Here is a 21637-nt window from a genome sequence, read left to right as displayed (position 1 = left end):
CCAGTTGCAGGGTACCGGCAATCTCATTTATCAAATCATATTTTTTTTGTTAAGTAAGATGTTGATTGATAACTGATTCCCTTTGCTGTATCTCTGTATAAGCATTGACTGTGTCCAAAATTGTAATGACGTTCACCAGTGTCGCCGACGAAATCGGTGCTGCTACATCGGCTCGGACCAGATCGAGACGAGACGACTCTGTCTATTGTCTACTACACGAGCAGCTAGTTCTTTGATTATTTCTCTTCCTAGTCCAAGTGTCACGAGGAAAACGCTTTTGTTTTGGCTTGTAAGTTGTAAATAAATAAAAGCATTACGGAGAGGGGCAGCAACGAGGAGAAGGGGTTTTGCGTGGAAGCTACCACCGTTGCCGTGCGCCGCCGCGGTTCCCGTGCAGACTACCTGCCGGCTGCCGCTGCCTTTATCACCGGCCACGCGCCCACGCCACGCCACGCCACGTCCCGTCGATGGTCAGCTCTCCCCTCTCCGCGCCGTCCGTTGCCCGGGAACAGCGCACCAACCGGGGCTCGGCGTCCGTGCGCGCACTCGATTCCAACCGTCGGATGGTACCGATCGACGGCTGGGATGGCTCTACCCGCTCAGATATTCCCGTGGGGCGGGCACCCGCGCGCGCGGAGCGGCGGGGGGAGAGGCCGCAGAACGTGTCGGCCGCTACGTAACCTTCCGGGCCCACCTGCCGGATGGGCCCCACCACGAGACCGGTATAATAAAGGCTGGAAATGAAAAAGGATGCTGGTGGTGCAGCGCCTTTCGTTTTCTGAAAAAGAAAACGGCCACGTCATTTCATCTTGTTTCTTTATAATCTGGGACTGATTGCCTCGCTGTAGCCGGGGCCCAATGGTGCACGAAATGGGGAAAATATCCGTGCCAAATGGTACCGGAACGTACCCTTTTTCTCCATGCAGAAAGAAGAAAAATGTTGAGCATCTCTACTTGCTACAAACAGCTTTTGTCGCTCGATTTACTCAAACAAATAACAAATGAGTAAAGGAAAGAGGTAATGCGTATTGCAAATTTGAAAAACGCATCTACCAGGATCATACCATTTCTTGGTTTTTGAAAAAGAAAGAAAGTGCATGATAAAATTCTTATGGGAACGATGCATGCAAAGGTGCAGGTCTTGCTCAACCAAGCCTCGATTCCCTCATTGGTAAAGGTAGAGAGGATTGGACACGAGTGGTGGGCGACACATTTTGAAAAGTAGACGAAGGCACGAGATGGACAGCATTTTCGTTGTCTTATGGGAAATGGAAATACGTCCGCTGTGGGTTTGACGGATTTAGGTTTGTTGTTTGTTCAACAACACATACCTCAACTTTTTATAAGAACAATTTCTCTACTAAAGAGAGTACAGTATTATGATCGGCATCATGCATGCTTCAACTGGGAGAGAAAATTTGGTTTAGGAATGGCAGAGTTACCATTTCTGCGGAGATTCTTTTGATGGCACGGTCAATAATTTCATGACTGATCACAAAATTCAGATTCTGAGACAAGCTTTGAGGTTGAGTTTAAAAAGTAGTTTCTTCATGCTTTCACTTGCTAATTTGGTGGAAATTAGCATTCTTTTTTGTGATGGATGAGTTAACCTTACCCATTCGGAAGTAACATTCTACACAGCTTAATGACTGTTCTAGTGTGGGAGCATATTTTCAGGTATTACTTGAAAAGTTTAGAAGAAATAAGAAGAGAATGTGTTTCTCAAAAGTTTAATTTGCAAAAGAGTAGCTAAGTTCTTTTTTTCTCGATTCACTCTTGAAGCAACACAAAAGGTAAACCGAAATTGTTTTTTTCCAATGCTTACTGAGGAGTTAGCAGAAAGAAAAAAAATAAAAGGCCGGTCTCAATGAGTGCGAGCACAACCAAAAAAAAAGACAATAAAGCGCCGGAAAAAGAAAAGAGCAACAGAACAAGAGAAAGGCTCTGTTTAGATCTTTACAGGTTTTTGCAAAAAAGCCGTAAACGCATTAAAGTGAAATAGAATCTTGCTAATTTGAAGTACTAAATGAAGTCTATTTACAAAACTTTTTGCATGGATAGGCTGTAAATCGCGAGACGATTCTAATGAGCCTACTTAATCCATGATTGCAACAGTGATGCTACAGTAACCACACCGCTAATTATTGATTAAACATGGATTAATTAGCATCATTAGATTCGTCTCGCGATTTACAACCCATCTATACAAAAAATTTTGCAAATAGACTTCATTTAGTACTTCAAATACTCTCTTTACATCTTTACACAATTTTGCAAAATGAAAACACCCCCAAAGATGGGCGCACCTGTCCAATTGCTCGCGCGAACCTGCTCCCTGTTAATCAGTTTCTTTAACCGGCTGGTGTCTATTTACTAATCATCATCCCCTCCCCCGTCTCTTTTCCCTTGCAGGTCTCCTCCTCTTCCTTCGTCTTCGTCGTCTTCTCCTCGCCTCGCCTTCTCTTCCCTTCCCTTCCCCTATCCGCCGCTTCCCCTTCCCCCCTTCTTTCTCACCGCCCCCCCCACCCCCCTCCCCCGGCCCGCCCCGTCTCCCGGCGAATTCGCCGCGAGGGCCAGGAATTTCACTTGGAGAAAGGAGTCATTTTTTTATCTGTTTCTCCGGATCCGCGACTCGCTGTTGATTTGTTTGCCCGTTCCATTCGGCCTGATTTAGATTCGTTCATATTCGTTCTTGCTCGTTCGGTTGAGGCTAGCCGCCGCCCGGATTTATCGCTGCGCTGTGTGGATCTGGTCTCGCTGAGCCCCCGCCGCCCGGAATCCCGATCCGATTCGGCTCCGCCCGGTGCCGCCCGCCTCGGCGCGTTCGGATCTCGTAGGACTAGAGGGGAATAGAGGCTTCTCGATTCGTGTCGGGACGAGATGGATCATGTGGTCGGGGGCAAGTTCAAGCTCGGCAAGAAGATCGGGAGTGGATCGTTCGGGGAGCTCTTCCTCGGTGAGTTCTCTGCCTATCCCTTCTTTACATATTCAAGGAACACCCCCCATATTTCGTTGGGGTTTTCAGGAGAAAGATGCTAACTTTGCTCCTGTTCCTGCTTGCAGCTGTGAATGTGCAGACTGGAGAAGAGGTTGCCGTCAAGCTGGTATTGGATTCTCTCTGATTTGGATGCAGTTTTTGTTTTTAATGTAGTTTGATAAAATTTGATATACTGGGTTAGTTCATGATAAGATCACAAGATGCAAAATGTAGAGAAATGAAATGTCTGTGTCAAATGATGGTCCATTAGTACTATTTGTATTTGTAAATACTGGTAGCTGTTTCGGTTGGTGGAAACGTTTTCCATCGTTGCTGCTTTTATTTGACAGGAAAATGTGAAGACAAAGCACCCACAGCTTCATTATGAGTCGAAGCTCTACATGCTTCTCCAAGGAGGAAGTAAGTTAATGTCATAGAGCCTATACATCCAGTTAGAATTATTGAAATGGTACTTTGTGATTTGGTGCTAGCACAGGGATGCGTTGGGTTGACCTTTTTGTTCCCCTTTGTTACAGCTGGCATTCCACACTTGAAGTGGTTTGGTGTTGAGGGGGAGTATAATGTCATGGTGATCGATCTTCTTGGGCCTAGCCTTGAGGACTTATTCAACTACTGCAGCAGAAAGTTCTCGCTGAAGACTGTGCTCATGCTTGCTGATCAAATGGTGACTGCAGAATCCCTTTGTTTTTGAACGTTTTATTGTTCCAGTTCATCTCTGAGCTTAATCGCAGTTTGTTGTCAATGATAACATGATTGTCCTCTCCTTACTCTGCATTTTGCTGGTGTTAACACATTCCTTATTCGTGTTTCAGATTAATCGGGTTGAGTACATGCATCAGAAGGGGTTTCTTCACCGTGATATAAAGCCTGATAATTTCCTTATGGGGCTTGGTAGGAAAGCCAATCAGGTTCGATCCTATATCTGCGCTTAACTCTTGCTGTTCAAGTCGATAGGTAAAGCATATCTTTTTGTATGCATTTTGCCTCTTGAATCCATTGCTTGTGCTGTACTTGTGGGGTCTTCCTGCTTGTGGCGCTTCAATGCCATTAGTTCTTCATAATATGGTTATCTTTTTCCTAAAAAATCTCATAATATGCTAAACTAGTGCATTATGTCATTTGCTTTGTTGCAATGTACTATGGATTCATTATTCAATTCAAAGGAGCACTTCTTTATAGAATAGAGATCTCATGGTCCAATTATTCTTAAGCTTACTGGTTTTTTTGGCAGGTGTATATAATAGACTATGGGCTTGCAAAGAAATACAGGGATCTTCAGACTCACAAGCACATCCCCTACAGGTTGACGAACTCTACTTACCTAAATAGCTAAATTCATTTCGCAAATAACTGTATATGGATATGCTTTTGTTTTCCAGCAAAAAATGCTTGAAGTTACGTTCTCAATGACAATGATGTCAATACTGTTCTTTCTGTAGTTTATGATGACATGATGCTCATTTCAATATGCAGAGAGAACAAGAACCTCACTGGAACTGCACGATATGCAAGTGTCAATACGCACCTTGGCGTTGGTGAGTTTCTGACATCATTTGGCTGATTACTCGAGTTAGATTTTGCCTAACCTTAGATTTTACTTGTATGCAGAGCAAAGTAGGAGAGATGATTTAGAATCTCTCGGTTATGTCCTTATGTACTTCCTTAGGGGCAGGTTAGTTTGTGCCATCCAAATTTTCATCCAGCTGCTGGTTCTACCTCGCAAGTTTCTGTAAATAATTAGCATATGAATACTCTTAGCATATCATTGATCTTTTGCTCTTTGAATAGCCTACCATGGCAGGGGCTGAAAGCAGGAACCAAGAAGCAGAAATATGACAAAATCAGTGAGAAAAAGATGCTTACTCCGGTGGAGGTAGCTCATAGATTAACCTTTGTTGATTCTTTATTTATGTGAACTAAAATAGGCATACTTTCTTATATTGTTTGTTATGGATTAGGTACTCTGCAAATCGTACCCAACAGAGTTTATTTCCTACTTTCACTACTGCCGTTCATTGCGGTTTGAAGACAAGCCTGATTATTCTTACCTGAAAAGACTATTCCGCGATCTCTTCATTCGGGAAGGTATGATTTTTGAAACAACAGTTTCCCTTGTGACCTTGTTCCTTCCTTGGTCATTTTCTATTGAGGGCGTCCTGTAGCTCCTGTTTGTAATGTTCTTACTAATGCAGGATACCAGTTTGATTATGTTTTTGACTGGACCATTTTGAAATATCCCCAGATAAGTTCCAACCCACGGATGAGGGTATGTAATTGTCTTGTGCTTCTGTTTGGTACACACTGTATAGCTCATTGGGCTTATTCCATCCGTTTGCCATTGTTCAGGCAAGTGAAAGAACTAGTGGAGCCGCTGGACCTTCTATGGATAAGATTGAGAAGCCCCCAGGTTTGTGCTTTCTTCTGCTTTTGAGACAGAGCTATGATACAGACTACACATATTTGAACATATAAGTGCACTTTTTAGCAGGCGAAGCGTCCGGTAGGAGGAATCCAACTGGCTCTATGAATCAGAGTGACAATTATGTGCAGCGACCACGTGAGACCGTATCTATGTCATTGAAGGAAATCGTAAGTTAAACTTCCCTTCGTCTCATGCATGCTCTATGAACATCCATGAAGTCCTCACATGTCATGAACCTTAACCATGCATGGCCCTATTTTCTCAGATGCATAGCACAGACCGGTCTGGGGAAAGGACTGTGGAGAGACCTCGGACATCCTCTCGTACAGGCAGCGCATCAAGGAGAGCTGTCGCATCAAGCAGCAGGCCAGGGTCATCTGTGGAACCAAGTGAGCAGCAGTATAACCGGACAAGCAGGTTGTTCTCTAGCAACAGTGGCAGTCGTCCATCAAGCACCCAGAGAGTTAACCCATCGCCAGGCGAGTCAAGGGCCACCTCCCTTTCGCGGGCAGCAGTTGCGAGAGGCTCCCGTGATGAGCCACTCCACCGCAGCTTGGAGCTTCTGTCCCTGGGTGGCGGTAAAAGGAAATGATGGTGAGAAGAAAACAGAAAACGGCATCTGAGGAGAAAAGGGAAGAACGCTGTTTGCGACTCTGTAAATGACAGGATATCACCTCCTATTTGTCAACAGTTCCCCTGGGGCATCCCATAATTCCGTAGTGCCCCGGCCTGTTGTATCATTGCTTCATAGATAGCAATAATTTGTTGTTAATGTGTGTGTTGCTGTTGCGTTAGGGCCAAGTCCTAGCCTTGTGATGATTAATTTAGGGGTGGTAAAGATTCACATATTTATGTTTCTTCACCCTTTGCTGGACTTGGCGACGTTTCCTCCCGAGACAAGTGCTCGTGCATTTCTTGTTGAACTCTCTGGATTCTCTCATGTTCAACAGAAGTTGATGAAAAGGGTCTTCCTGTAAAAACTGCTCTCTTTGTTACATGTTGCAGTGCCATGACATGTCGGTAGTCGAGTGTAGTACAAGATTAAAATGATTAATGTGGCATTGCTGCTGTTGGCTTTACAATCGGTATAAATAACACGGCGGAGCTTTTTTTCTTCCTTTTTGAAAACAACAACACAGCGGAGCTGTTAACAAAGAAAAAAAAGGGAGACGGCTCTAATCTAGCCCAGCAAGCCGGCCCACAAATCACTTAGTGTCACAGCTGACGCGTCTTTTTTATTTTTATATTTTTTTTTAAAAATTTTTACAGAAATATATTTTTGGTTTCAAATTTTACAGTTCTATACCCCTATCGTCCGGCGTCCGGCAGGGGGTGGCAGAAGACCTACCGCCTGACAAAAGAGAGTGGTAGGGGTCTATATATAAATAAATATAAATTTTTTTACACAAAGATTTTTGGCGGAAGCTTGCCGCCTGTCGGGCGGCAAGCTGCGCCACCACTTTGCGGCAGGGGCCTGCCGCAATGAGCTCGATAGCTACATGTACCAATTCCGGGCCTGCCAAGCCCATGATGTGGCCCTCACGCATCGGTTACTGGCACAGGCGCCCCGCCGCACAGTCAGAGCAGGAGGACAGCGAACCCATCTCGGCAGCCGGCGACCCCACTTAACCCTAGAGGGAGAGGTCCTAACCGGCGGCGGCGATGGAGGTGGTGGCGCTGGTAAGCGGAGGCAAGGACAGCTGCTTCGCCATGATGCGATGCCTCGATTACGGCCACAAGGCAAGGCTACGCAGCTCCATCTATCCGTCTCCCCACCTCCTCCGTGTCTTGTCAAACGAGCCTTTGTTCAACTTTGCTGTTGCTCGCAGGTTGTTGCTTTGGCTAATCTTATCCCCCTAGACGACGGCGTCGATGAGCTCGATAGCTACATGTACCAAACCGTATGCACTTAACTCCCTTGCTGGCTGTTGACGCCGTAATTGGGCCATTTGCTGCTGGTGCCCCGGATACTTGCTGATGACCGTGCTTCTTGTTGTGATCGGGGAGGCTTCAGGTTGGGCACCAGATTGTCGTGAGCTACGCGAAATGCATGAGCTTGCCTCTCTTCCGGAGGCGCATTCGGGGATCCACAAGGCAAGCTATCTCTGCAGACATTGCAGCCTGTGATTGTAATATTCAAATGATGATGTGGTTCCATCAATTCAACTATTGTTGTCCACAGGGATCAGGGCCTCAAATATAATGTTACAGCAGGAGATGAAGTGGAAGATATGTTTGCTCTGTTGAGCGAGGTTAAGCAGCAAATTCCGTCCATCAGTGCGGTGTCGTCAGGTGCGATCGCGTCCGATTACCAGCGGCTCCGGGTTGAGAGTGTTTGCTCGAGGCTGGGCCTGGTCTCGCTAGCTTATTTATGGAAGCAGGATCAGACTTTGCTCCTAGAGGAAATGGTACCATGGAAATCCAGTTTCTTTTATAATTGTATGAACTATCGCAAAAAGCATGTCCACTCAGTGTTGTTATGGTCTTTAATGCTTACAGATAAGAAGGGGCATTGTGGCAATAACTGTAAAGGTATGCAATGTATTCATATGTTTACAATAATTAACTCCTATAGTTTAGGGTAACACATTAATAATAAGTGATCAATTTGTCGAGCTTTGTAGGTTGCTGCACTGGGGTTGAAACCTTCTTCTCACTTAGGTAAAGAACTGGCTGAACTTAAGTGTCATCTACTCCCAATGAATGAGTACGTTTCTCACTGCCCAGCACCTGCCATGTGTGTATAAGTCTCTTCGCCACTTAGGAGGTTTCATGCTAATATAGTTGTTTCTTGTGTCTTGTCCCTTTTGTTGGAGCTTATGTCTTGGTTGAATCTTAGGTATTAGCTTCCTGTAGTGATCACTGATCAATGACAGAGTAGTTTCCAGATATAAAATGATGGAAACATAAATCGTATCTTTGCACTGTACCCTTTTCTGCATGTTTGTTTCTCATGATTCTCTAAGCGAATACTGGAATCAGTTTTTTGGTCTATATACATGGCCTTTAATCTCTCTGTTTTCTTATGCCCTATTAGGAGTTATGGAATCAATGTCTGTGGTGAAGGTGGAGAATATGAAACACTAACTCTTGACTGCCCTCTCTTTTGTGTAAGTCTGAACCTTTGAGGAGCTAACTCAAACCCTGATGCCACTTGTTTTAGACTGCTTAGGAGTAAACTAACTATCAGGTCACATGACATGACTTGTTATTACTGTCTATACTGTAACTTTCTCATAAAAACTTATTCATTTATATATGTCCTTAATACTGGAAGTAATGGAGATTTTTTGTTATGGTCGATCAATGTCAATATCTTATTCCCCAACATGCATGTAATTACAGAATGCAAGAATTATTCTCGACGACTATGAAGTAATACTCCACTCTGCTGACTCCATTGCTTCTGTTGGAATTCTTCATCCACGGGCATTTCATCTTGAGCACAAGTCAGATTCCTCTGATAGAATTGGGGACGGTTCTGTCACCCAAGATATTTCTAGTTGTGTGTATGAGGTTGATGAAGTTATCACACACACTGACGTGGAAGAAAAATGTACCTTGAATCCAGCTGTTGATGCTTACACCAATATAGACCTATGTATCTCAAAGACAGGGAAGAATTTCCGTTCCATTGGCTGTTGGATTCAGGATTGCTCTAGAGACTCGGAAGGTGCATTTTCTCACCCTAGGTTATTCCATTGACGTTGACGTTCTTTACTCGACCTGACAGGAATACCTCGTTATATTCTACTGTTCTCTTGCATCAATAGGCCTGAAGGCACACCTCATAGCAGTTTTGAGCGCAATTGATAATCAGCTCAAGGAAGAAGGGCTAGGTTGGGTGAATGTTTTATATGTTCACCTCTACATTTCAAACATGAAGGAATTTGGATTGGCCAATGAAGTCTATGTCAGCTTCATTACAGAAAAAAAATGCTACCTGGGTGTTCCTTCACGCAGTACAATTGAATTGCCATTGGTTCAGGTTGGGTTGGGTAAAGCATATGTGGAAGTTCTAGTTTCCAGTGAGTTGAAAAAGAGAGTACTTCATGTGCAGAGCATCTCCTGCTGGGCTCCTAGTTGCATCGGACCTTATAGCCAGGTACAAGATATACTTATTGTTAATGCCACGAGCTCTTGTTGTAAGTTCTAGTCTTATTTTTACAAATAAAACACTAAATACACCCTCCAAACTGCAATATTGGTCCATTCTCTTGGGAGTGGTCGTTTCACAATATAAGGTGTTGCTTGTAGACTATGGAGTAGCTGCATGACAACTGTTCTTTAATTCTCCAGATAGTTTTTGTTGTTCTTTTGGTGCAGATGTTGATTTTTAGGACAATAATATTTGATCTACTTTATTTTAGGCAACACTTTATGGAGAGATTCTGTATATGGCTGGTCAGCTGGGGCTTGACCCTCCTACGATGAAGCTCTGTCCTGGTGGTGCAACAGCTGAACTAGAATTAGCACTACAAAATAGTGAAGCTGTGGCTAATGCCTTTAGTTCCTCTATCTATTCCTCGGCAATACACTTTCTGGTGTACTGCTCTGCACAGTTGACATCTGATGAGAAGGAAGAAATCGAACAGACATTGCAGAGTTCTTATATTACTCGTTTGGATTGCTCAAAAACTGGATCATATCCCACTGTTCTATATATATTTGCGCCAGATCTTCCAAAAGGGTATGCATCTTGTCGCTTCTATATATTGGCAAGAAAGTGATGTAGTTAGGACTGACATATTTGAAACATGCAATAAAGTTATATTATTAACTTCATAAGATGGATTTTCCCCCACATTTTCCAGAGCATGTGTGGAAATAAAACCTATTTTATATGTCCCCACCAATGATGACGGAGTTGCAACTAGAGAAATGGAGACTGGAATGGCGCAGCCAGCATCAAGCCAAGCATGGAGTGCACAATACTCTGACTTGCATGACTCATGTTGCCAGATCCACACAATTGGTGGGAGAATTTGTTCTGCTGTGGTCTCGGTCACAAGTGATATTGCATCAAAGATATGTTCTACAGCTGGGCAGTTATACCACACCGAGGACAATTTGAAAGCTATGGCTAGATTTTGTGCTTTCCAGATCTTGAAGATCCTGGCGGATAACAACTTTTCATGGGACAGCATAACGGTATGTTTGTCGCAATAATTACATTGCAGCTACGTTGATATCCTAACCAGCATTTCTGGATTGAAATCTGCAGATGTTGAGGTTCTACTATTCAGTAGAACACTCAGTGGCAGCAGCTGCAATGTCCCGTGCATTCTCGGAGGCCTTCACTGAGCTTGCAGAAGACAACAGTTCCTTAAGAACCGATGAAGCTCCATGCTACAACATCGTGCCGGTATCAGGTTCTGGTTCCTCTGCATGTACGAACAATATAATAACATGCGAGTTATTGGCTTCGAAACATTAGCCTGCATACGTATCCGAATTGGTCGCTGTGGTGCTTGCTGGAATGCAGCTATCCTTTGGAGGCGTGTGCATGTTAGAATTTCTGCCAAACTGCCAAAGGAGCTAGTTGGACGACAGTTAATCAGCTGCTTTAGGCTTGGCAGTGGTAGCTTTCTGTGCTGGTGATCGTTGAAAAATATACCATGATTACCATCATATTGTACTATGCTGTTTTTTTTTGGCATCTGTTTCTGACTTTCTGTACATTGGGCCTGATTAGCCTGTACTGAAGCTTGTGATGACATTGGTCTATCCACAGAGGTCCAGTCAGTAACGTGTCTCTGTGTTCTTCCTCTGTGGACATTTTTGCTAATTGGACGGGACAGATTGCTGTCAGTAAAACCGAGAGCCAATTCCCTCAATGCCATTAAAATTTTAGCCAATTCCTTGATTGCCATTGACCCCACATGTCATAGACACAAAAAAATCTCTTCAATGCCATTTAGTGGCATTCAAGGGATTGACGAAAATTTCAATGGCATTCAGGGAATTAACTCTAAAACCGAAGCCGTGTAGCTTCCCTAATCATGCACGCACGTCTTGATATCCAGCCAGGGAAATGAAGAGCAAATATTCCAGAATCCACGAGTAGTTGTACATAACGATTTCCCCTCTAATGATCTGACCAAATTTAAATAAACAAACAAGCAAAATCTACTATAAAAAAAGCAAAATCTAAGCGAGATCAATCGGCACATTATCAACCTGGCAACTAAGCACTTGTCTCTGCTTCTTTGTATCTCCCTTCTCTCTCCTCCCTTCCCCTTTCCTCTCCCTCATCCCCTTCCCTGCCCAGCCCAAATTTAGCCGTTGTAGCTTCCGCCCTCTCTCGCTCGCTCGGCTCTGAGAACACGCACGCAGAGGCAGAGGAAGAGAGGGATAACATTTCCCGAATCGCTTCCGTTCTTGGCTGCGATCCTTCGTACCCAGCGCGAGGAGCTTCACTTGATTGTTGATCCTCGCATCTTTCATTGGTTCCACCTGGGCAGCCAAGATGAGGCTCCTGGCGTGCTGCTACAATGATCCGGAGATGCAGATCGATCCGGACACCGTCTATCCCATCCGCCCCGACTGCCGCGACGACGCGCTCAAGACGCGCTTCAAGCCCCGGGTATGGCTTCTGATTATTATTATTTTCCCTTTTATCTTCTGCTCTCCCATTCCATGTTTAGGAAGTGAGATCTAATTTCTGGTGGGTAAGATCTAGTTATGAGCTGCTAGTCTTACTGAATGAAGTGAAACCTTCCAGATGACTAGACTCAAATGAGGAATCAATCTAGTGAGGTAATGGCCTAATGGGTGACTGTTTATTCAGAAGCCTAGGGCCAATCTATGGATTTTTTTTATGAAGATGAAATATCAAAAGTTGATTTCTCTTGACATAACATTTCTCTTTTACCTCAACCTCAAATCGAATAGTCCGGTGGAGCGATCAAGGAATGCCAATTAGAGAAACTAGTGGGTGCCGTATACTGATCAAGTAGTGCATTCTCTAATTATTCATGAAGTGCATTGACTCGATATTCACTTCCATTTTGTTTCGTCCCTGTTGGCAGCCTGGCCTGACACTGAGCCCAAGGAGATGGAAGCTGCTCCATAATGAGGAAGGTGTCCTCGACATAGCTGGAGTGATCAGAAGAGTCCAACGTGGGGTAAGCCATACTTTCTCCAGGTTCATGACCTTGAGGTTATTTCAGTTATATGTCTCAGTCAGAAGTAATGTGCGTTTTGTGTTAGCGGCATCCTTGAAGTATAGAACACTTATTCAGGATGCTTCTTCCAAGTTGTTAAAAAATGTCAATAATTTTTCACGCAAAATGAATTTAGGAATTTGTACTGGATGCTCTTTTATATTTTGAGCTCCTTAATCTGTTCCATAAGTTAACACAAGGTTTCATGGTCAAAATCTAGATTATAGTTTAACAGTTAAACCAATATGGAACAAACAAACCTATACCCTATGACTTCTCTAGCAGGCAACTATATGTATTCCTCAATCTCCTTGTTACATATATGTTCTCATTGTGCTGAATTTCTCATCCATTACTTTCTTCTTCTTGTTGATTAACTCTGTAAACAAGTTTACCTGCATGGCTGCACCCCCATATACCCTATGACCTCACAAATTACTCCATGTGCTCTAATGCAATCCTTTGTACACTGTTTCTTCTTGTTCTTCTCCATGATGAGTTTTCAACATGGTGCATCCCTTTTATGGCGATGCGTTCTGTTTCTGTGCAAGAATCATTACTGTGTCATGTTATTCCTTAGATTCATTCTGCCATGGTACAGTCTTTATTTTTGGTTGTGCATACAGGGCATCCACCCAACGATCAAAGGAGAAGTTTGGGAATTTTTGCTGGGTTGCTATGACCCTAAAAGCACTACTGAACAGCGCAACCAATTGCGACAGCAGCGAAGGTTTTTCTGCTATTATTTTTTTTTTGTTTTAACCATGCAGTTCTTTTTCATGTCTCAAAAGTGTCAGTTTTGATTGCAGTATTTCATTTTGTATAACCAAGGAAAGACAAGTTCCTATTTTTGTTAAGAAAAAACTCTGACAGATGGTAAACTGCAGCATGGCTCACTGTTTTATTCTTAGGAACTTCAGCATTGCTTTATGTAGCTCACTTATTATTAAAGTCTACTTACACATCATATGCTATGGGATAAGGAATATAACGATTTGCATATTTTTATAGGTTGGAGTATGAGAAACTGAAAACAAAGTGCCGAGAAATGGACACAACAGTTGGCAGTGGAAGGGTAATTACTATGCCTGTAATAACAGAGGATGGTCAACCTATTGAAGACCCTAATGCAGATGGAGGGGCAAGGCCTTCTTCAGTGGGCTCTGAACAGCAAACCAGTGGTGCACCACTCCCCAAAGAAGTTGTTCAATGGAAGCTAACTCTACATCAGATTGGTAAGCACTGTTGCCCTTGTTTGAACATCTTCTATAGTTCTATACCTATCATCTTGGAATGGACAGCCCGCAGCCATGAGTCAAGGGGGAAGCGAGAGACAGGGGGATACCCTTAACCTGCTTAACCCATAATGATATGTAATTAAGCCAGCACTTGATACAAGGGGAAGCTAGCCTGCACTTTAGATGCCCAAAACATTCCCCCACCTTAGGCCTGGGCTAATTAGGCCAATGACAAATCTATAATTTTCTTTATCTAATTTGTTCCATTATTCAATTATAGGTCTTGATGTTAATCGTACCGATCGTGTACTAGTTTATTATGAGAGTCAAGAGAACTTGGCAAGGTTGTGGGACATTCTAGCAGTGTACTCATGGGTTGATAAAGACATCGGATATTGCCAGGGTGAGTTGTTGAATTGAAACAGATATTTTTCTGTTAAGCTAGTTTAATTTAAAATAAATAAATAATCCTTTATCATGTTGGTTTTCTTAGCGTTAAGTTGTTCGAATCTGCTAAATCCTCTTACGCAGGAATGAGTGATCTTTGTTCACCAATATCAATCATTTTGGAGCACGAAGCAGATGCTTTTTGGTGTTTCGAACGTCTAATGCGCAGGGTGGTAAGTACCCTTACATTCTTAACTTTTTAATATTCATCAAACTAATGTGCAGATCCATCCTTGATTGCCTTCTGCTAACATATGTATTGTAGAATAAACTTTCAATTGAAGCTTTTGTATATATATGATATAGCATCATGCAAGGGATAAGTTAGAAGACTGTAGAACTGCACTTAACACAAAGATCAAGATGGTTACCGTAGCCGTAGGGTACATTAGTTAGCATGATAGAATTCTTTTGGCCCCTGCATAAATTAGCATGGCTACTGTGTAGGCCCTGTGGGTGTAATTTGGCCTGTGCTTTGCTTAATGTCAAGCTGTGTGAATGGATTTTCGGCCAGAGAACTGGCAAGAACATGTATTTGATATAAATAACGACAGCACGACTGGGGGGAAAACCATGGCATATAGCTATTTGACATAAGATATCAACAGAAAAGTAGCAACCTACTAGGCCACACATCTATACTTCTGGAGTAATAGCAGTCATTCAGTTGCATGTGGTATCTTGCCTTCTTTAATGTCTCAGAAAATGTCTCCACATTGTTAGATATATAGAGTTGTATATGGTCTTGTATTGTGTTTGTACCCTAACTTGTACTCCAAGTCTATACGGCCTATATAATGAAAGGTCACCCTCCCTGGTTAGGGTGTGTGGTGTTTGCCCAACTCTCTACATGGTACAGAGCCTAAACCCTAGGCCTGCCTCTCTCCCTCCCTCCCTACCCTAGCGCGCGCCGCCTCCCTCCCTGGTCGCGCGCACCTCCTCTCTTCCGCTGCCCCTCGCGCCGCCGCCTTCCTGGCTGCGCGCGTCCTCTCCACCACACCAGATCCCATCTGTTGATGTCCATCGTCACCCACGTGGACTCCGGTGACAGCGATTCCGATTGCTCCATCGGGTTTTCTCTTCTCTTCGGCGACGACTCTGCTGCACAGATTGATCCTCCCATGGCGCTCCCATACGCTGCGATCAACGTGCACTCCTACGTCCCGATGAAGCTCGACTTCCGCGCCGACAACTTCTCCAAGTGGAAGGCGTGTTTCGAGGCTCTGTTCGGCACCTTCGCCCTGATGTCGCACATCGACGGGACGGCGCCTCCCGATCCCCGCACCCCTCTGTGGATTCAGGAGGACTGCTGCGTCCGCTCCTAGATCTACAGCACCATCTCCGACGCCGTCCACGACTTCGTCATGGAGGAGAACCCGACGGCACACAAGCTTTGGTCCGGCATTGCTGCCCGTTTCCGAGCGAATCGGGCACCCCGTGCCATCTTCCTGAGTCAGGCCTTCATGACCTTGAATCAGGGGGATCTGTCCGTTGAAGCCTACGGCCAGGAGATGAAGAAGGCTGCTGATCGCCTTCGTGACGTCGGCAGACCTGTCGATGACATGACGATGGTGCTCAATCTGCTTCGTGGCCCCAATCCTCGCTTCAGCACCACCTGCGACATCATCGCCAATGACCCCGAGATCACCTTCTCCAGCGCCCTTGATCGCTTTGCCCTCAAGGAGTTGCGCCTGGCCGAGGAGGCCAAGCTGGTCACCTCCACCGCCCTCAACGCCTCCTCCACGTCCTCCGGCTGCGGCTCCTCCGGCTGCGGGTCCTCCTGCCGCTCCTCCATGTCGTCCCCTCCTTAGCAGTTCCTGGTGCTGCAGCAGCAGGGCGGCGGTGGCCAGCAGAGGCGGAAGAGGAACAACAGCAAGGGCGGCGGCGGCGGCAACGGCGGCGGCAGCAGCGGTGGCGGCGGCGGCGGCGGCGGCCAACAGCCGCACGCGCCCAACCCTAATGGCCCTTGGATTTGCATCAATCCATGGGGTCAGCAGGGTCAGGCGGGCAGCTCCAGCAGCGGCGGCCAGGGCTCGCGTGGCGGTGGACAGCAGCGCGGCGGCCCTGGACTCCTCGGGCCTGCTTCTCAGGCCTATACTGCGGTCGCTGCGCAGCAACCCGGCGGCCAGGCGCAGTGGGACATGGCGGGTCTCGTGGCTGCTCTACAGCAGATGTCGCTGCAAGGCGACACTTGGGTAATGGACACCGGCGCTTCCACCCACATGCATTCATCTGAAGGTATACTCCACTCTCGCCTTCCAGCTGCTGATTCTTCAATTCTAGTAGGCAATGGTGCACGTATCCCTGTCACGACCCGCGGCTCCTCGATTCTAGACACCAATTCTGCTAAATTCCTCCCGAACAACATCTTTATCGCTCCTTCCATAGTTCGTAATTTACTTTCTGTTCGCCAATTTACCCGCGATAATGGTGGTTCTATAGAATTTGACGCTTTTGGTTTCTCTGTCAAGGAACCCAAGACGGGACGCGTGATTCTTCGCTGCAATAGCTCAGGCGATCTCTACACCATCTCGCCTGCTGCCCAGTCCACTGCTAGCGCCCTCCTTGCAGCATCTTCCTCAGTGTGGCACCGTCTCCTCGGTCATCCTGCTCCAGCCGCCATAGCTAGTCTCAAGAAAAACAATCTGCTTTCATGTAATAAAATAGACCGCACCCTTTGCCATGCCTGTCAGCTTGGCAAACATGCGCGTCTCCCCTTTAGTTCATCTCGTTCACAGACTGTTTCCCCTTTTGAGATAGTTCATTGCGATGTTTGGACATCACCGGTTCCTAGTATTTCTGGCTGTTCTTATTACTTGGTTTTGCTGGATGATTCCACTCATTTTTGCTGGACGTTTCCATTCAAGCACAAGTCTGAGGTTCGTCGGCACCTTGCTGATTTTATCCCATACGTTCGCACACAGTTCGGTTCTACCATTAAATGCTTCCAAGCTGATAACGGGACGGAGTTTGTTAACCATGCCATGCAAGACTTGCTTGCTGCCCACGGCATCGTCTTCCATCTCTCCTGTCCCCACACTTCCCCACAAAACGGTAAAGCTGAACGTGTACTTCGTACCCTCAATAACTGTGTGCGCACCATGCTTCTTCATGCGTCCATGCCACCCAAGTACTGGGCTGAGGCCCTAGCAGCCGCCACACACTTGCTTAACCGCCATCCCTCCTCTTCCATTCGCAACGAAATCCCATACGCTTGTCTATACATGTCCCCTCTTTCCTATGAGCATTTACGCGTCTTTGGATGCCTCTGTTATCCCAACCTACAGGCCACATCCCCGCATAAGCTTGCGCCGCGTTCCACAGCCTGTGTTTTTGGGATACCCCTCTGCTCACAAGGGATATCGTTGCTTGGATCTCTCCACGCGTCGGATCATCATCTCTCGTCATGTTGTTTTCGATGAGCTTGCCTTTCCGTTTGCGCGTGATTCTAGTGCCCCCACCAGCTCCTTTGATTTTCTTCTTGGTCGCGACTTGGATATTGCACCTTGTTCTACTAATCATGCAGCTGGTGGCTGTTTGCTTGATGGGCGTGGTTCCGTACCCCCATCAAGCCCCGACGTCTCCCCGTCTGGTGGGTGTGGTCTTGTGCCCCTGCCCGGCGCCTCGGGTGTACCCTCTTCCAGTGGGTGTGGTCCTGTACCCCCATCTGGCCCTTCGGTTGCTACTAGTCCGGGCGGGTGTGGTCTCGTGCCCCCGTCAGGACCTCTCGATGACGCAGCAGATCCTTGCAGCCCGGGCGGGTGTGGTCTCGTGCCCCCGTCAGGATCCCTCGACGGTGCAGCTGCCCCTACACGCCTTGCTGACTCTTCTGGTCGGTTTAAGGGTGCTGTTTATGGGCGTCGTCCTGCTGCTCAGGCTGGTCCGCCGCCTGCACCGACTCCCAGCAGCCCGTCACCGTCTCCTATTGTTTGTCGCCGGACTCGCCTTCAGACCGGTGCCATTGAGCCTGTCAACTATCGGAATATGTCTGCTGATCATGTTGTTGCATCTCCTATCCCTGCCAACTATCGCAGTGCACTTGCTGATCCGAATTGGCGGGCCGCTATGGCAGATGAGTTCCAGGCTCTGACAGATAATGGCACTTGGCGTCTGGTTCCACAGCCTTCTGGTGCTAATATTGTAACAGGAAAGTGGATTTACAAGCTTAAGTATAACTCAGATGGCTCTCTGTCTCGTCACAAGGCTCGTTGGGTTGCCCGTGGATTCACACAACAGCCTGGTCTGGATTTTGATGAGACGTTCAGTCCGGTTGTTAAGCCCGAAACCATCCGGACGGTTCTGAGTATTGCAGCTTCTCGACAGTGGCCGATTCACTAGCTTGATGTGAAGAATGCTTTTCTTCACGGTCTTCTTGATGAGACAGTTTATTGTCAACAGCCTCCTGGTTTTGTTGATCCAGCATATCCTGATTATGTCTGCCTTCTCCAGAAGTCTCTTTATGGTCTGAAGCAGGCTCCCCGTGCCTGGCACCAGCGGTTTGCCACCTACTTACGACAGTTGGGTTTCATTTCTTCAGAGTCTGACCACTCTTTGTTTGTCTACAAGACTGGTGCTGACACTGCTTACCTCCTGTTATATGTGGATGACATTGCTCTCACCGCCTCATCCTTTGCCCTGCTTCATCGCATTATTGATCGTCTTCACGCCGAGTTTGCCATGACAGATCTTGGAGCGCTTCATCACTTCTTGGGGATTTCTGTTACTCGATCTTCAGATGGGCTGTTTCTCTCTCAGCGGCAGTATGCCTTGGACCTTCTTCAGCGTGCTGGTATGAGTGATTGTCATCCTGTATCTACGCCTGTGGATTCTAAGTCCAAGCTGTCTGCCACAGATGGTGCGCCTGTGGCGAATGCTGTCTGAGTACAGAAGTCTTGCTAGAGCTCAGCAGTATCTCACACTGACCCGTCCTGATCTTGCTTATGCTGTTCAGCAGGTTTGTTTGTTCATGCATGATCCTCGGGAGCCACATCTTGCACTCGTCAAGCGCATCATGCGCTATGTTAAGGGCACGCTGTCTTTCGTCCTTCATATTGGTACAGGTCCTGTTGACACCCTCATAGCCTATTCTGATGCCGACTGGGCCGGTTGTCCTGATTCTAGGCGTTCTACTTCGGGTTATTGTGTCTATCTTGGCGACACCTTGGTGTCTTGGAAATCCAAGCGGTAGCACACAGTTTCTCGTTCGAGTGCTGAGGCAGAGTACATGACAGTTGCTCATGTTGTGGCTGAGTGTTGTTGGCTGCGCCAGCTTCTTCAGGAACTTCATCTTCCTCTCCAGAAGTCTACAGTTGTCTTTTGTGACAATGTTAGTGCTGTCTATATGACCACTAACCCAGTTCATCATCGACGAACAAAGCACATTGAGATTGACATCCACTTTGTCCGTGAGAAGGTTGCTTTGGGGGAAGTCCGTGTCCTTCATGTCCCTTCGTCACATCAATATGCTGACATTATGACTAAGGGCCTTCCAGTACAGTTGTTTACTGATTTTAGATCCAGTCTTGGTGTTCGTGATGCTTCCCCTGTGACTGCGGGCGGGTGTTAGATATATAGAGTTGTATATGGTCTTGTATTGTATTTGTACCCTAACTTGTACTCCAAGTCTATATGGCCTATATAATGAAAGGTCACCCCCCTGGTTAGGGTGTGTGGTGTTTGCCCAACTCTCTACACACATATCTAAATTTCTTCTAACGTCTTTTGGAGTAAACCTGGTACCTTCTAAAATGCAGCGAGGAAATTTCCAAAGTACTTCTACTTCCATTGGAGTTCGAGCTCAGCTCACTACCTTATCAACCATAATGAAGTCTGTTGATCCAAAGCTACATGAACATTTAGGTACAGTCATTTGGAGCTGGAATAAAGGTGCAAGTATGTACGGTCTGATAAAATATTTTTTATGCAGAAAATCTTGATGGAGGGGAATACTTATTTGCCTTCCGAATGCTGATGGTTCTTTTCCGTAGGGAGTTCTCGTTCGTGGACACAATGTACCTTTGGGAGGTAAGCTATCTGGACAAAAATTTCGTAGTAATCAGCTTACATAATGGCTATGCAGTAAGATAGTTTTCTTAACAATTTAATTTGAGCAACACTATTATCCAAGCATTACTTCTGCTATACATCTAAATATAGGCCCAGTTGTACTAGAAATATCTGTTGGTTTATGCATGCGACACTATTGTTACAGCTTCAAAACGTTGCAGCTCATGTGGTCTATGGAGTACAATCCAAATCTCTTTTCAATGTTGGAGAGTGACACTGGCACATCCAAAGCAACCACAAAGGATGAAAGTGTTCTAAGACAGTGTGGAAAGTTTGAGCGGAAAAATTTGCAGGCAGATAAGAAAGATGAGGAGATCCCTCTGTCTGTATTTGTTGTTGCTAGTGTTCTGGAGGCTAGAAACAAGAAGTTACTGGGTGAGGCAAAAGGTCTAGACGATGTTGTCAAGGTGAGGTCTCTCTCTCTCTCTCCCTCCCTCTCTCTCTGGGTTGTGATGATGATGAATGGAATTTATGTTGAGTATGTCTCCCCTGCAAACAGATTTTAAACGAAATCACTGGTAGCCTGGATGCAAAAAAGGCATGCAGAGAAGCATTGCAGATTCATGAGAAGTACCTAACCACGGTGAGCCCTCTTTTCATTTATAAATCTTAAAAATTGATTATTGGTTACACTAGACACTCAAAAGTTAAAAATAACAACAATCTATATTTATTTTCCTGACTTCAGGTAAAAGCCTAGGACATGTACAGCTTCACTCGGTTGGGCTTTTTTTCCCCCAGATCGGAGAAACAGCTGTACCACAGATTTTTTTCATTCTTTATATGTGGACTGTAATTGTTTGACCCTGCTTGTAATATTGCATTTGCACAAAAAAAGAGAGAGGAAAGCATGGAGATTTCTGTCAAAAAGAAAAGCAAACGAAGAAGGAAGAGAGCATGTCATCAGTTTTGTAAAGACGCAACACAAAATGTTTATTGCACAATAGAATCATCATGATCCTTTCTGCTTGTTGTCAGTTCTCATATTACAACAAGTTTGTTCACCTTGTTCGAATAATACGATGTACTTTGGAGGTGAGTGTCTATGTATGTGGGCAACTTGTGGGAGATACGCAAGGACCTATTACTTCATTTTCTTGAGCTGAAATTTCTCCGAATTCTGTTGCTTCAAATGTTTCAGACCGTCGGAGTAGAAATCAGGCAGTGAATTTACAAACAGTAGGGCTAAATCTGAGCTAGGAAATTGAGTCGGACATAATATCAAATGAGAACATGGGAGAACAAAAAAAAATCTCCAAACCTGCAATTATTGTATTTTCTGTATAAATACTAAAATGTG

At 45.4% G+C, this 21637-nt stretch overlaps 3 protein-coding genes across 5 annotated transcripts; all 3 read left to right on the top strand.

The window, feature by feature from the left end:
* Nucleotides 1–2413: 2413 nt before the first annotated feature.
* LOC120645804 (casein kinase I-like) lies at nucleotides 2414–6398 on the top strand. Of its 2 annotated transcripts, none has more exons than XM_039922551.1 (14): nucleotides 2414–2956; nucleotides 3064–3104; nucleotides 3328–3397; nucleotides 3514–3662; nucleotides 3811–3906; nucleotides 4230–4300; nucleotides 4472–4533; nucleotides 4607–4670; nucleotides 4787–4871; nucleotides 4957–5083; nucleotides 5191–5264; nucleotides 5345–5405; nucleotides 5487–5587; nucleotides 5686–6398. In XM_039922551.1, the coding sequence occupies exons 1-14, from the start codon at nucleotides 2881–2883 to the stop codon at nucleotides 6010–6012; spliced, it is 1404 nt and encodes a 467-aa protein (XP_039778485.1). In that variant the 5' UTR covers nucleotides 2414–2880; the 3' UTR covers nucleotides 6013–6398. The 2 variants fall into 2 exon arrangements, with proteins under 2 accessions (XP_039778485.1, XP_039778478.1); XM_039922544.1 differs by having other exon boundaries at nucleotides 5484–5587.
* A 548-nt stretch (nucleotides 6399–6946) lies between these two features.
* On the top strand, nucleotides 6947–11190 carry LOC120645796 (diphthine--ammonia ligase-like). Its single transcript, XM_039922536.1, has 12 exons — nucleotides 6947–7160; nucleotides 7250–7321; nucleotides 7435–7514; nucleotides 7603–7828; nucleotides 7920–7952; nucleotides 8045–8127; nucleotides 8458–8530; nucleotides 8766–9093; nucleotides 9194–9525; nucleotides 9791–10110; nucleotides 10235–10571; nucleotides 10645–11190. Exons 1-12 carry the CDS (start codon nucleotides 7083–7085, stop codon nucleotides 10855–10857), a joined length of 2175 nt encoding a protein of 724 aa, XP_039778470.1. The 5' UTR covers nucleotides 6947–7082; the 3' UTR covers nucleotides 10858–11190.
* Nucleotides 11191–11572: 382 nt separating this feature from the next.
* On the top strand, nucleotides 11573–21306 carry LOC120645820 (TBC1 domain family member 15-like). 2 transcript variants are annotated; one of them, XM_039922557.1, is made up of 11 exons: nucleotides 11574–12006; nucleotides 12452–12547; nucleotides 13213–13316; nucleotides 13598–13821; nucleotides 14105–14227; nucleotides 14356–14444; nucleotides 20025–20130; nucleotides 20198–20295; nucleotides 20499–20744; nucleotides 20837–20920; nucleotides 21026–21306. In XM_039922557.1, the coding sequence occupies exons 1-11, from the start codon at nucleotides 11890–11892 to the stop codon at nucleotides 21035–21037; spliced, it is 1299 nt and encodes a 432-aa protein (XP_039778491.1). In that variant the 5' UTR covers nucleotides 11574–11889; the 3' UTR covers nucleotides 21038–21306. The 2 variants fall into 2 exon arrangements, 1 of the variants encoding a protein (XP_039778491.1); XR_005664251.1 differs by lacking the exon at nucleotides 21026–21306 and having other exon boundaries at nucleotides 11573–12006; nucleotides 20483–20744; nucleotides 20837–20926.
* The last annotated feature ends 331 nt before the right edge of the window (nucleotides 21307–21637 follow it).

Source organism: Panicum virgatum, chromosome 1K, assembly GCF_016808335.1.
Source record: "Panicum virgatum strain AP13 chromosome 1K, P.virgatum_v5, whole genome shotgun sequence".
Classification (NCBI taxonomy): Eukaryota; Viridiplantae; Streptophyta; class Magnoliopsida; order Poales; family Poaceae; genus Panicum; species Panicum virgatum.
Note: the sequence above shows the minus strand (reverse complement) of the source record. Positions and strands in the feature narration are given on the sequence as shown.

Bases quoted from the DNA above. Each gene is read 5' to 3' on its own strand.
- LOC120645796 (XM_039922536.1), top strand. From the start codon at position 7,083: ATGGAGGTGGTGGCGCTGGTAAGCGGAGGCAAGGACAGCTGCTTCGCC. The intron at 7,953-8,044 runs GTATGCAATGTA...CGAGCTTTGTAG, and splicing joins TTGTGGCAATAACTGTAAAG to GTTGCTGCACTGGGGTTGAA. The intron at 9,526-9,790 runs GTACAAGATATA...ACTTTATTTTAG, and splicing joins GCATCGGACCTTATAGCCAG to GCAACACTTTATGGAGAGAT.
- LOC120645804 (XM_039922544.1), top strand. From the start codon at position 2,881: ATGGATCATGTGGTCGGGGGCAAGTTCAAGCTCGGCAAGAAGATCGGG. The intron at 3,105-3,327 runs GTATTGGATTCT...TTTATTTGACAG, and splicing joins AAGAGGTTGCCGTCAAGCTG to GAAAATGTGAAGACAAAGCA. The intron at 5,265-5,344 runs GTATGTAATTGT...GCCATTGTTCAG, and splicing joins GTTCCAACCCACGGATGAGG to GCAAGTGAAAGAACTAGTGG.
- LOC120645820 (XM_039922557.1), top strand. From the start codon at position 11,890: ATGAGGCTCCTGGCGTGCTGCTACAATGATCCGGAGATGCAGATCGAT. The intron at 20,131-20,197 runs GTACAGTCATTT...TTTTTTATGCAG, and splicing joins AAAGCTACATGAACATTTAG to AAAATCTTGATGGAGGGGAA. The intron at 20,296-20,498 runs GTAAGCTATCTG...AAAACGTTGCAG, and splicing joins ACACAATGTACCTTTGGGAG to CTCATGTGGTCTATGGAGTA.